Below are 14,047 nucleotides of genomic sequence, written 5' to 3' on the forward strand. Positions count from 1 at the left end.
AAGAGGGAGCCAACATAACAAAACCTTAGGGCTAATTGGACTAAGTGTCCTAACTGACCTAGGTGGTATATTCACTAATTGTACCAATAGTCCTAACTGACTATAACTAGGCCTACAAGGCACATACCAAGGAATAAGTGGCACCTATGGATAGCCCATAGAATGGCCTACAGTGCCAACAATTCTTCTTATCCAACAAAGGATTTGTGAAGATAATGATATCATCAATGAACACAACTAATTTGTGTCTTCTAGATGCACTTTATGTGCCAGGGATCTTTCAAATTCCTCTTTTGGGAAAATATCTTACGCTATCATCTTTGAAGATGACAAGGGCATAGCCAGGGACCGCGAAAAGGATTATCAGATAGCCACTAATGGCATTGGACTTTCATGTGGGCAGCGTTTGTCTTGGTTGAGATTGGGTTGCTTCTCAGGCATTCATGGGTCAGCTCTTAGTGTCGAAGGGTCATCCTCAAAGTTGCATCTTGTGCTCTCTAAAGGAGTGTTATTTGTATATTTTGCAGTTCTCTAAGTATAAAGCAAATTCTTTCAATCAAGCTACTGGCACGAACTCCCAACCAGATCCTAACCAGCCTGGTGTCCCATACCACCAGGTGGCGCTGTGAAGCCTGGGATCTGCTACTGGGCCTTAGGCTACGCTATGATGCAAGCGTGCGTTCGCAACTCAATCCAGGATCAGACCTAGCACCTGGGAACGAAACTTGCTCCCATCGGCTCTCTAAGAACTGAACCTCTAGGCCCCTTATATAGACTCGGGCCCCAAGCGCCAAAAATAGCGAAGACCTCTAAGTGGTTTGTACCCTTGCCACTCAACCTGAGAATCAAGCCTGCCTAGCTCTAAGCCTCCCTAGGCTACCTGAGCTAGTCTCGTGTACCCAGTACACGTCGGATACCAATCCGTGCACATGACATACTTCCCCGCCTCTAAGAACTCACTCTTGAGTTCGCTAAAAAACCCAGGAATGTCTTCTGGAGGTTCTGTAATGTCTCCCATGTTGCATCCTCCTCAACACTATCCTTCCACTTGATCTTGTATTCCGTGATAGTTCTATTACGAATCCGTCTTTCGCGAAATTCAAGAATATCTTCAGGTTCGTGTGGAATAAAAGTCAAAGTTGTAACTTCTATTATTTCTTGAGGAGAAACAAGTTGATCATCCGCACCCAATACTTCTTTCAGTCTACTGACATGAAATACTGGATGTACTTTAACATCAAGAGGCAATTCTAGTCTATATGCAATTGGTCCAATTCTTTTAATAACCTTGAACGGACCACAGTATCTGGGGGATAACTTCGGAACCAAACCAGTACTTAGGCTCTTGGATTCCTTGGGAATTCGCAAATATACCGTTGTTCCTTCAGAGAACTCTCTAGGTGAATGATGTCTATTAGCATAAAATCTGTCCCGATCTTGGGCACTTCTAATAGACTCCTTGGCAAACTGCAACATTTCTTGCATGTCTTGCAAGAAGGTCTTTGCCGCATCATTTTGGATTCCCTTTAACCCAACCATAACTGGTGACTTAGGTTGAAACCCGTACATAAGCATAAAAGGACTGTAACCAGTACTCGAATGCTTTGCACTGTTATAAGCAAATTCTATCATAGGTAGATAATCTTCCCATGAAGACTGTCTCTTAGAAACATATGCCCGAAGCATATCTTCAACCAATTGGTTGACCTTCTCTGTACTGCCATCGGATTGTGCATGATCTGAGGAACTCATACTTAGAGTAGTTTCTAACTTCTCAAAAACAAGTGTCCAAAAGTTACTTGTAAACTTCGAGTCTCTGTCAGTGACTATGTCAGAGGGTAGACCATACAGCTTAAACAAGTGATCCACAAACTCGTGAGCCAGTTGAACAGCTGAAATAGTTGCTCTAGTAGGTAAGAATCGAGCCATTTTTGTCAGACGGTCGACTATGACCCAAATGGAGTCATGACCCTTGCACGTTCGAGGCAAACCAGTAATAAAATCCATGGAAATACTTTCCCATTTATTACCTGGAATTTGTAATGGCTGTAATAAACCTGCACTTCTAAGGCGTTCTGCCTTTGTAACCTGACAAACCCGGAAACCTACCACATAGTTTTCAATAAATGCACGCATTTTAGGCCAATAAGAGGTATGCTTCACAAGAGACAGAGTCCGATGTATACCCGGATGTCCAGCATTAGGAGCATCATGACACTCCTAGAGAATCTTGGATCGAAGTTCTAGAACATCTGGCACACAAATCTTTCCATTCCGGAACAGCAAGCCGTTCCTAATCATCCACTGACCTCCCGCCGCCTGTATCGTAGGGGGCACAATCCCTGAGTCTTGGTCAACCATGGAGCTCCCATCCTGGACTTTCTGCCAATAAGAACTGAAATGACTATCAGTTGCGCAAAGCCCTCTCAAGGATTGAAATAGGTCTGAGGATATTTCCGTAAATGACATAGCATTTACAAACTTGACTCGACTTAAGGCATTCGCCACACTATTCAACGAACCCTTGCGATAACGTATTTCAAAATCAAAATCTTGCATTAATTCTGCCCATCTGGCTTTTCGTCCCCTCAATTCAGACCCATCACACACATACTTGATTGACTGATGATCGGTGAATACAAGAAACTTCGAACCATACAAGTAGTGTCTCCAAACCTTGAGGGCATACACGATTGCATAGAGTTCTTTTTCTAGTGTGGACCAACGATATTGGGTGTCGTCTAGCTTCTTACTCTCAAAAGCTACAGGTCTGCCCTCTTGGAATAAAGCTGCCCCAATCGCAAAATCACTCGCATCGGCCTCTAAAACATAAGGCCGGGTAGGATCGGGTAATGCAAGAACGGGTGCTTCCTTGATAGCTAACTTCAAGGTTTCAAAAGCCTTGTTCAATGCATCATTCCAAGAGATTGGCTAGGTAGACCTGCGTCCACGACCTTTCAATATGTTTGTCAGGGGTGCCGTGATGTGTGAATAATCACGCACAGACTTTCGTAGAAATACCGTAAATCCTAGGAAAGAACGAAGTTGTTTCACAGTCTGAGGGATAGGCCATTCTAAAACCTTCTGGATACGATCCAGATCAATGCTAATACCTTCAGAAGAAATCTTGTGTCCTAAGTAAATGATCTCCTTCATAAAGAAGTCACATTTACTCATCTTGGCATAGAGCTTATGCTGTCTTAGAATAACTAAGCAATCCGGAGGTGTCCTATGTGATCCTCTAACGTTCGGCTATATACCAAAATGTCATCTAAGAACACTATAACGAATTTGCCTAGAAAATCTCGGAACAAATCGTTCATCATTTGCTGGAAGGTGGCAGGAGCATTGGTCAAACCAAAAGGTAATACAAGAAACTCGCAGTGGCCATACCTAGTTCGGAATGCGGTTCTATCTATGTGTTTAGCATAGATACGGATTTGGTGATAACCCATATGCAAATCAATTTTAGTGAAATACTTCGCTCCGGTCAAACGGTCTATTAGATCATCGGAACGAGGTAGAGGGTATCGATTGTTAATTGTCACTTTATTCAATCGTTTATAATCTATACACATTCTTCATGAAGTATCTTTCTTCTATCTTAAGAGGACAGGTGCTCCCCAAGGTGATTTACTTGGGCGAATATAGCCCATATTCAAATAATCCTGTAGCTGTTAAGCTAACTCATCCTCCTCAAGCTGGCTCATCCTATAAGGTGGAACACTAATAGGTTGAGCCCCAGGTACTAAATCTATGCGATGGTCTACTGCCCGTTCTGGAGGTAAATCTTTCGGCAGTTGAGCAGGGAATATATTTTATGAGATCATCTAACAACATTCTCAATTCATAGTGTTCAAACACACTTAAATCATTCTTGTTATTAACAGAGACAACAAATGAAGAAAGCGGAATCAAAACACACTGATAGACATCATAATGAGAAGTGTTTAATATATTCTGAAGCTGCATCGTAGATACAATAGGTCCCTGAGAAGAGGGAATATTATCACACTGAATACAAAATTGGGTGTCCTTATCCAAAAAAGAAAGTGTATGTTCCTTCCATCCAATCCGAATATCGTGGGTTTTAAACCACTCTATTCCGATTAACAAGTCCAAATGCTGGAAGTGCATGACATAGCACGTAAGAGCCGCTGTGTATTCTTGAATCCGGATAGAAAGCGCTTCAATCTTGCGATCCCAAAACTGCTTCCCAGCTGGAAGCTTCATCTCATAAGTGTGATTGCTAGGTATCGTGGACAGCCCCATCTTCTGCACAAGTTTGTAATTAACAAAGTTGTGAGAGCTGCCCGGGTCGAAAAGAATGTGAACTCTTTGGTCCCTAACTTCTCCATAAACTCGGAAAAGATCATGGGAACCAAATAGCGAAGTATTAAAAGTGCAATTACAAGAAAGTAGGCAGGTAATGACATTTACAGAAATACCTGTCATCGAAACTTGATTAGCTTTGGTACACGGACCTGCTTGGAGCTTCGGACCTGGCGCTTGCTTCTGGTTCTTGCGCTTAGGACAATCATTCCTAGTGTGGCCCTGCTCCTCACAGATGAAGCAACGTCCCTCTTTCTTTAGCTTCAAGGTGCGAAGGAAACGGGCACGACCATTCTTCGCCTGAGTCAAATGTTTCTTGGAGGCGTTGTCTATAGACTTCGACTTCCCGGTACCAGTGGTAGACTGGAAGAACTTTCTCTTGTTCTTCCCACCCGTGTCGGCAACTGTGGTTCCCTTTGCGTTGGCCATGGTATCATCATAAATGTGCGCGTAATTCATGGCCTCTTGCAACGTGGTACACTTGTTGTTCTTGATCTGTAACTTGTACGAGTCAGGCAAACCATCCACAAAGAAACTTAACAAGGTCACTGGATTCATCTTGGTAGCTTTGGTCTGTAAATCCCGAAACCTCTGAAGATAAACCTCAAAAGTTAGATTCAGCTTGGACATATCGAGGGCTTTAAGCTTGCCTACGATATCGTAATCTTCCTCCTCCTTCAGGAACTCTTTCTTGAAGACCCCTTCGAATTCTATCCATGTTGCAGGCTTGGGTTGGAGTTCCTTCCACCACAATAAAGCCTTTCCTGACATCAACCCGGTTGCAAGCTGTATTTTCTTGTCATCTGGGTAAGGGTGAAACTGGAAGTGTACTTGGCACTTGTGCAACCAAGTGTCAACAACCTCCTTGGTACGAGACTTCTGATCTCCGAGAAAAGGATCTGGAGTGATGTTTGGACCTAACACTGAAGCCATGGCATCCACATGCGTGAGCGTCTGAACAGTGCTAGTCAAAAGTGTGAGTGTAGTATGAATCCCTTGGAGTTGCTGTGTCAACCCGGTTTGATTTGTGTCAACCTGCTAAAACTTTTCATCAAGAGCAGTGGTGAATTCACTGAAGGCTTTCTTTGTAATCAGATGATCGTAGAGACCCTGGTCATCTTCTCCATGGTAGTTCACATCTTGATCACCCATAGCGAACTCGGGGTCTACTGAATCTGCCATAAAGGATGTGGAGTGAAGGAGCTCTGAAGGCCAAAGGGAAAGGAGAGAGAGTCGTGAGGAAAGGAGTGGGCAGCAGAGAAAATGGAATCCCAAAGCAGGCAGCAAACAACGATCTGCCCAGAGATTTCGTTAGAGGGGAGAGCGTTGAAGCAGAGGAGTAGCAAGATGGCGAACTGGAAGGCTATGAGAGAAGGGCTGTTCCGAACTCAAAATTGCGATATAGCAGCCTGAGCTAACGGGTGGTACTAGGTGAGGGCGGGTGGATGGTTGGCTATGCGAACTCATGGACTGCGAACTAGAGCATGCGAGATGGCCGCTTGAACAAAGAGCGTCATACTCCAGGCTTGTAGCAGCTTGCACGCCAAAAAAGCAGACCCCTACTTTTGGTAGGGCTTTTGCTTTTTTTAGCTTTCCAAGCCCAATTTGGACGCAGCTTTCCCCAGCCTGATTCGCGTCCAAGCCAGTCCCTCGTGCACCTCCATCCTCACTCCAGCCATCAATACCCGCTCCCTAACTCTCATCCTGAAGGTTGCCCGTGGCCTTCCATCCCATCCTTGCTCTCTTCTTTTATTCTGAAAGTCGCTCCTACTTCTTTCCTGCGCCAATTCCTACAACTAACGAACTGCTCCTAAGCTCTTCCCCTTACAAAAGACCTTTCTCATGGCCTCTCTTCCACTCCACCTTGCTTCTTGCCAATTCACCCTTTCTCTCTGTCTCTCCTTTCTTCTTTCCCCATCTAACCGCCACCCTTAACCATGAACCATAAGGCATGTGCAAGGTAATAAACATGAATTTCGAAATTAGGGCATACTTGGAGAAAAAAAAATCCTCCAAAATTCTTGGAACAGAAGTTCCTACCTCAGGAGTTGGCTCTGATACCAACTGACACGTCCCCAGCACTCCTGAAACCTCTGATCTGCAAGCAAACACAAGAACACACCAACGTGAGGAAACTGAGCAGGCTGCTCACCACCCAACCATGACATCTACGAGATGTGATCCCGAATCAGGAGATGTCCCCTCCGAGCCACGAGCCGAGCTACTGGCATGAACTCCCAACCAGATCCTAACCAGCCTAGTGTCCCATACGACCAAGTGGCGCAGTGAAGCCTGGGATCTGCTACTGGGCCTTAGGCTACGCTATGATGCAGGCGTGCATCCGCGACTCAATCCACAGACCTAGCACCTGGGAACGAAACTTGCTCCCATCGGCTCTCTGAGAACTGAACCTCTGGGCCCCTTATATAGACTCGGGCCCCAAGCGCCAAAAATAGTGAAGACCTCTAACTGGTTCGTACCCTTGCCACTCAACCCGAGAATCAAGTCTGCCTAGCTCTAAGCCTCCCCAGGCTACTTGAGCTAGTCTTGTGTACCCAGTACACGTCGGATACCAATCCATGCACATGACAAATATGCAACAGGGAAATCTTAATGCAAAGCCTAATTTCTCTGAAGCAGACTTTGTCCAGTGAGGAGCAGAGATGACGATCAGGTTTCTTATGGGTGGATTAGCGTGCTAGTCAGAGGGTGGATTTTGAAGCAGATGTACAATTGCAGAGGCACAGGTTCTGAACTCATACGGTCTCCTAGGGCAGGTGCTGAATGGATTGACGGCATATTGGCAGTGTTGGTACTATGGTGAGCAACGGAGAAACAGGGTTGTTTGCACACTAGGCAATAACCCAATGGTGCTATATACTTCGGCATTCTGATACACATGATACAATATCATTGGAGTAGGAACATGTTGCTTTAGATGGGCTGATGCAAAATAGCTTGTTGTTGCAGATCAATATGGTGGTTTGGTAACACAAGATAACACCCTAGCATGCATTATGATGCAAACATTGAGGACCATACATAGGGTGGTGTTGCAAGCATGCTACAATTGACTTGAGAGGAGTTCAAACTCATGAAGGACAAAGGTCAACAACCACATCTAAGGAGCTTGATCTCATAGGGCATAATAATGCTACACCCTTATGATGGGGTTTCGTTGCAAGCACCGAAATGACACATGGCGGGCAGCATGTATGATGCAACCGAACTGAGCCTCTCAATTTTGGAAGGCCTATTTGTGAGCAGCTCATCTTGTGTATGGATACACTCAAATCAATTTCCCTTATCATCTCATTTGTTAGTGGGTGACATCTTTGTGTCTTTTAATGATTCGCATGCATGGAATAGAGGCAAGCCTTCACTACAGCCATTTGGCACATCCTAGCCTCTTGTGGACGCTTTTGGGAGAGCCTTCTCCTATGAAGGTTATTTTCTAGCTCTATTTCAGCACGATGCCTATAAGAGGACTGGGTCTTAGTCAAGTAGACAGGATGCACTACGTAGAGTCTCGACTAGCTCAGGTGCAGGCTGCAGCCTAGACAGGTTTGCCTCGGAGGCGGTCACATATCAACAAGCGCATGGTTTCGTAGGGATAATAATTGGTGGTGTCTTGTCTGCACTGCATGACTGTACTATCTAGGGGCAAGGGGCTGATTTTTCTTAGATTATGGCAAAGGCATGGTTGGACAAGTATGTGGACGAAACATGAAATATATATTGTCAGTCCAAAAGTTTAAAGGGAAGACCAATGATCTCAATGAGTTGAAAGAATGGCTCTCAACATTGGAAGGATATTTCAGATTACATCCAAAAGATCACATCTGGATCGTTCTTCTCCGATATATAGAAGAGAAAGTAACATGACATACCTACTTAGCGTTTCACTCAAAAGGAAAGATTTGTTCTTGCTCTTCTAAAGTGTCTTTTGAATGCAAAATTTTGACGTATGTTCTTGCTTTGTAGCCTTGTTCTAATCACATTTGAAGATGATTTTACCGAGTTTTGATTTAATTATGGTCCTTTGTGTAGTTAGATGAATCTGAAAGGTTACTAAATGTGAGTTTCTTTATGTGCAGGCGCGTGTCATGGCAAATTTGGAGCCAGTGCATGCTCGCTCAGAAGCTGTTGTTCTACTTCAGGAGCTCAATCATTCAGTATGTCTCAACTAGTTTCAAGCTGCCTAATCACGTGTGTATTGGTTGTTAACGAGGATGTCCATTTCTCGAGCACAATTTCTCAAGCGAATTCATCTTCGAGCAACTAAGACATTTTGGTGGATGATTATTAGTTAACACTTTGCTTAAAGTCGAGCTCTATAGTAGAATGGAGGATGTTAAAGGAAATACTCCAAATGCTACTATGCTTGAAATTTATTTTTAACAATTGAGTAGCCTTCGTATATGCTCGACAATGGTATGGCAATGCTAAATGCAAACTCACTATTTCAAATTGCATCTAATGATGGGAAATGACGTTACATTTAAATATTAGAATGGTTTAATGCTTAAGTTCAATGTAAGAATTGTGCTTGGCAATTGAATGCTAGTCCTCAATGTTAGGACCTGAAAGTGGTCGTAGACCCCCCAATGAGTGCGCAAAATGATTGCAATAGAAAAAATTTTTGGGCCCAAAAAGAGCAGTGGAGGCCCTAGAACGGTTGTAGACCCCCCAACGCTGGTGTTGGAAGAGTCTACAACCATTTTGGAGCCTTTAGCACTATTGTTTCCCAAAAAATTGGGCCAAGTTTTTTTTTTTGTTGGGTCTAAAAATGGTGGCGGCGGCCCAAAATGGCCATAGACCCCTAACGCCCGCATTGGGGGGTCTACAACCATTTGGGGCCCCCACAGCCATCCCTCAATGCCGACGTTGGTGGGTCTATAACCATTTTGGGGTGTTCATCGCCATTTTCAAGCAAAAGAAAAAACAATCGTAGACCCCCCAACACCGGCATTGGGGGGTCTACAGCCATTTTTTTGGGGCCTAAAAATATTTGTAGACATCCCAACACCGGTGTTGGGGGGTCTACAACCGTTTTTTATGGGCCTCCATTGCCAATTTTCGGCCCGAAAAAACGGTTGTAGACCCCCCAACGCTGGCATTAGGGGTCTACAACTGCATTTTTTGGGGCCCGGAATGGTTGTAGACCTGGCGTTGGGCGGTCTACAACCATTCCGGGGCCTCTACTGCCATTTACCCCCCCCCCCCCCCCCCGCCCCCAAAAAAAAAAAAGAAGAAGAAGATTGTAGATGGGGTCTCCCAGTGTTGGGCGGTCTACAACCATTCCGGGGCCTCTACTGCCATTTACCCCCCCCCCCCCCCCCAAAGAAAAAAAAAAAAGAAGAAGAAGATTGTAGATGGGGTCTCCACCCCCATTTTTGGGCGCAAAATAAGTAATTTTGGCCCAAAATGTTTTAGACCAAAAATAGTGGTGGAGGCCCCTAGATTGATGTTCAATAAAGAAATTGGATTGGATTCACAAGGTCATGACATGTGGCAAGGAGAGGAGAGGATGGAATCCGTAGGAGCTTGAGAGCTTTCATCACAAGGTGAAGATAGTTCCACCCTTGTAATAAAACACATAAATTAGCATAACTCTTACATGAAAATCCTTTTTGACAAACTATTTAGATTTTCTTGATGTTTAATTAATGAATTGTCCTAGCACACAATGTCATACATGACCTTTTGGGGAATTTTATTTCCTTAGTCATATCTCAAAACAATGGGCAAGCTTTGCTCAAAGAATAATTTTGCTCTATAAAAGGTCTATCTTGTTGTTAATTATTGGATCCAAAATTGAGTTAAGAGTTACAATCATTAAAATCAGTTGCCATGGTATGGAGCATGAACATAAGGTTTCCAGAAGCAAATTTGAATCAACTCTATCTATTTGAACCATCTCCATGATGGAACTAAGCAGTCATTTTGACAAACAAAAGAACGTTAATTCTCATTGCATTGTTTCAGGTTGAGAAAATTATGGATAAATATTTGGCGGCCAATTTGGAACGGCTTCTTGCAGCTCTTCAAGGGGTAAAAAATTTGTCAAAGGACTGCTCAGCAGAAACAAATCATGCATCTCTGTATGAGGCTGAACAAGAGTCAGATTATCAGTCACCAAAGAAAGTAATGGAGATCCTCAATAAGGTCTGTAAAAGATACATTCCCGGTGATTGCAAATGATTTACCTGTTGTTAATAATGTTTTCCTTCATGTTAGTATGCATCCTTCTCTTTCAAGTTTCAACCGTGTGAGTGCTGTCATGAGATTGAAACTGCCCTAGGTTTTGTGTTGTTAGAGGATGAGTTTGGCACATTCCTGGATTCATCTAGATATATCCTTCTCTTTCTTAATGATATATATGCTCTATTGGCTGCCTCAGTCTAGTAGTGCGCTTATGGGATTATAAGGTGGGTGTGTGAACCTGGTGCTTAAAACTATCTTGAAATTTCTTTCCTTTCAAAGAAAGAAGAACTTTAATATTTCCCTTTTGCTGGCAACAGTGACCAGCCTTTGTAGAACACTTGTTGCTTTCTTTGGTGTCTTTTTCTGCAAAGCAAGAGTGCACCTGGTTGTGTATAAGGAGAAGCTGTTCAATTCTACTGCAAGCCAACATTGAATTTGAATCGAAAGGTAGATAATAAGTCAACAGCAGGGAGTTGCACAGCAAATATATGCTGAAGAGATATGTTCATAGATATTGGGCCTATGTCCATGTGCTCAGAGGCAGAGCATCCCATTCGAATACAGGTTAAGAAGACACATTCTCAGGGGTTGCTGTGTGGGTAAAGATTGGTAGTAAGACCTCATATGTAAGATAGCTAGTTCTCAAAAGCTAGGTACAGAGAAATCTGTAAGGATAGTTGTTGAGAAGCCAGGCCAACCTTACTCTGCTAGAACAAGACAATTAAGGTGCAAAATATGCTCCAAGGTATCTACTGACTCCAAACTAGGCATGGTGTGTATCCTTACCTTGAAGCATGTCGGAAATGTTTTGTTTATCGAAAGTATCACAGGTAACAGGGGTATTGCCAGAGTGGAAGAGGGAGAAGCCCTCAGTCGATCCCCCCACTTTAAGGATCACAGTGACTTTATAATGCAGACTGGCCTTTACCTTGAAGGGCTAGTCCTCTTTACCTCAATGACGCACTGTCTTCTTCTCCGCAATCCTCACAGAAACTCAGTGACCAATGCTTCTGTTGAAATGGATGCATATGTGTGTATGTGTGCATACATGTGTGAGACATATATATAATCGGCCGTACATTATTTTAAGACTGAGAGTCTTTTGGTTTTGATTTGAATTTCTTAATGAGTGCTATTCCTCTGGGTACACTGCCCACTTCCCATCCTTCCTGGCAGCCTTAACCTTGGCTAATTCCGTTATCAGGCTTGTCATCCTCATCTGCTGTTCAGTCAATGTTAGGCATGGCTGCTTTAACATGTGCTAAGGTATCACTGAATGAATCCTCCTCATTGTACCATCCATCTGGGAATCCCCCAATCCTGATTTTTAATGCATTATCCTGTCTGATTTCATTTTCCGTAATCTCTTCTTGAATATCAGCTTTATTTACCTTTGCTCCAAACTCCAAAATTACCTTCTGCTTCGCTGTCTGCATTTCAGTTTGAACCAAATCCTTGACTGTGGACACTAACTGGGGGGTAGGTGGAGAAGCCTTGCTAGACTTTATAACCTCATTAATTATCTCTTAATTACCAAGTTGTAAGAACAAACTATGTTCATGATATCCAATAATGGGGTGGGCGAAAAGACCTCTCTCATATATATGTGCATAAGGAGAGGGTGTTCAAGCTGCAACTGTGACATATTTCGCCCTGCTGGAAGGAGCTGTTGGAGTTGATGGGTTTTTGAAGAAAAGGAGGGGGAAGAGAGGTTGGGCCATTCTTTTATTGGCCATGTCTCCTGCTACCCCCTGCTGAGCTAACCCCCCAATTGGGCTAGGGGTTAGGTGACGAAGGAGAGGCTGCTGTTGTCGGACCTGCGCTGATGCGTTAGGCGGGGCTGGTAGGCATAGTAGGTGGAGGGCTGGCGAGGTAGGCGGCTGAGCGGGTGACGAGGCTGAGTGGAGGGGCTAAGCAGGTCAGCGGAGAGACTGAGTGGGTGAGTGGAGAGGGTGAACGGAGAGCGGAGAGGCTGTAAGAGAGAAAGAAAGAAAGAAAGAAAGTTTATTAAAGTCTGTGAAAGACCGATGGGTCTATGAGACTGAAGGAAAACCTGATACGATGAGCAAAAGGGTGGAGCTACTAAGTGAGCATCCTAACTCATGCTAGAAAACTGTGTAGACATAGTCAGTGATATCATCGTACATGTCCACCATAATCATGTACAGACATCTTGGCGTCATCATCCTCATGTGGAGACACAGTCTGATTGTAGGCTCAAGGAAGTGGAAGGAGGTACAAACATGGAGCAGAACGCTGAAAGCCGTCACATCAACGAAACAAATGAAAGTACAAAGTACAAAAATAAAGGGGAACCCTAGGACAGTGTCCTAGTGGTACCACTAGTACTAGGTGTCGTAAGACACTAAAAGTACTAGGTGACCTAAGTGCCAATAACTAAAGCTACATGGCACATACCAGGGCCCAGAGCGCATCAATACGACCGGGAGATGATGGCCTACAAACCCCCCTCCATGGTATGGGCTGAAGTATTCTGTAAACGTCTTAGAATACTTGGTATTTTCTGGTCATGGTGGCACATGTTCATCCCAAGGGATATAGCCACCTATGAATGTACAAGGTAGCCAGATCGTGTAACAAAGGGAACCAAGTGTAAAGCCTGTCAAAAGACTTCAAACTTGGGACGAGGAAGTGCCTTTGTAAACAGATCTGCTATGTTGTCCTGTGTGGGAAGGTAGGACAACTCTACGTCTCATGCTGACAACCGCTCTTGAACATAATGGTATTGAACCTCAATGTGCTTGGTACGCACGTGAAACACTAGATTACGTGCAATAGCCAAAGCACTCTGGCTGTCAGTGTAGACCATGGTGGAGGATGTCTCGCGGATACCAAGATCTGCAAGTAACGGTCGAAGCCAGACACACTCTACTATAGCGGTGAAGGGTGCCCTGTACTCAGCCTCACAGCTGGATGTGGCAACTGTTGGTTGCTTCTTGCTGAGACAAGAGACACATGAACTGCCAAGTAAAAAATAGTTGCCGGTATGTTACACTTTGGTGTCGGAACGACCTGTCTAGTCACTATCCGTGTAAGCATGCATGGTAAGTGAACCCTGATCACCATAGAAGAGGGCTAAATCCTGAGTGCCTCTGAGATATCTGAAGACTCTCTTCACTGCCTGCCAATGCTGTGAACTGGGCATGTGCATGAACCTGCTGGGCTGGGATACTGCATGTTGTAAGTTAGGTCTGGTGTGGCACAAGCAAATGAGACATCCAACAGCCTGCTGGTAAAGAGTGATATCACATGGTGGGCTCCCATCATGAGCTGAAAATTTGAAGCTAGGGTCCATAGGAGTAGAGATTGGCTTGCAATCCTCAAACTGAAAACAATCAAGGAGCTGTCCAATATACTTGGACTGTGTCATCATAATACCCCCCTCAACATGAGCAAACTGAATGCCCAAATAATAGTGCAGCTGTCCCATGTCTGACATTTCAAAAGCTTGCTGCAAATCAGCCTTGAAAGCTGCAATATGCTGAGT

The 14,047-nt window shown here is 44.1% G+C and overlaps 1 protein-coding gene across 2 annotated transcripts in view; it reads left to right on the top strand.

Moving 5' to 3' along the window:
• Positions 1-14,047, top strand: part of LOC147883610 (Vps51/Vps67 family (components of vesicular transport) protein) — a 56,295-nt gene that overhangs the window by 14,266 nt on the left and 27,982 nt on the right. For both annotated transcript variants that reach the window (XM_087399725.1, XM_087399726.1), the window contains exons 7-8: positions 8,430-8,507; positions 10,321-10,500. In XM_087399725.1, the coding sequence (XP_087255851.1) occupies positions 8,430-8,507; positions 10,321-10,500 (258 nt within the window). The remainder of the gene's footprint in view (positions 1-8,429; positions 8,508-10,320; positions 10,501-14,047) is intronic.

The sequence above is a fragment of the Dipteris shenzhenensis genome, chromosome 28 (genome assembly GCF_047967505.1).
Source record: "Dipteris shenzhenensis isolate YYH24624 ecotype China chromosome 28, Dip_SZ_1.0, whole genome shotgun sequence".
NCBI lineage: Eukaryota > Viridiplantae > Streptophyta > Polypodiopsida > Gleicheniales > Dipteridaceae > Dipteris > Dipteris shenzhenensis.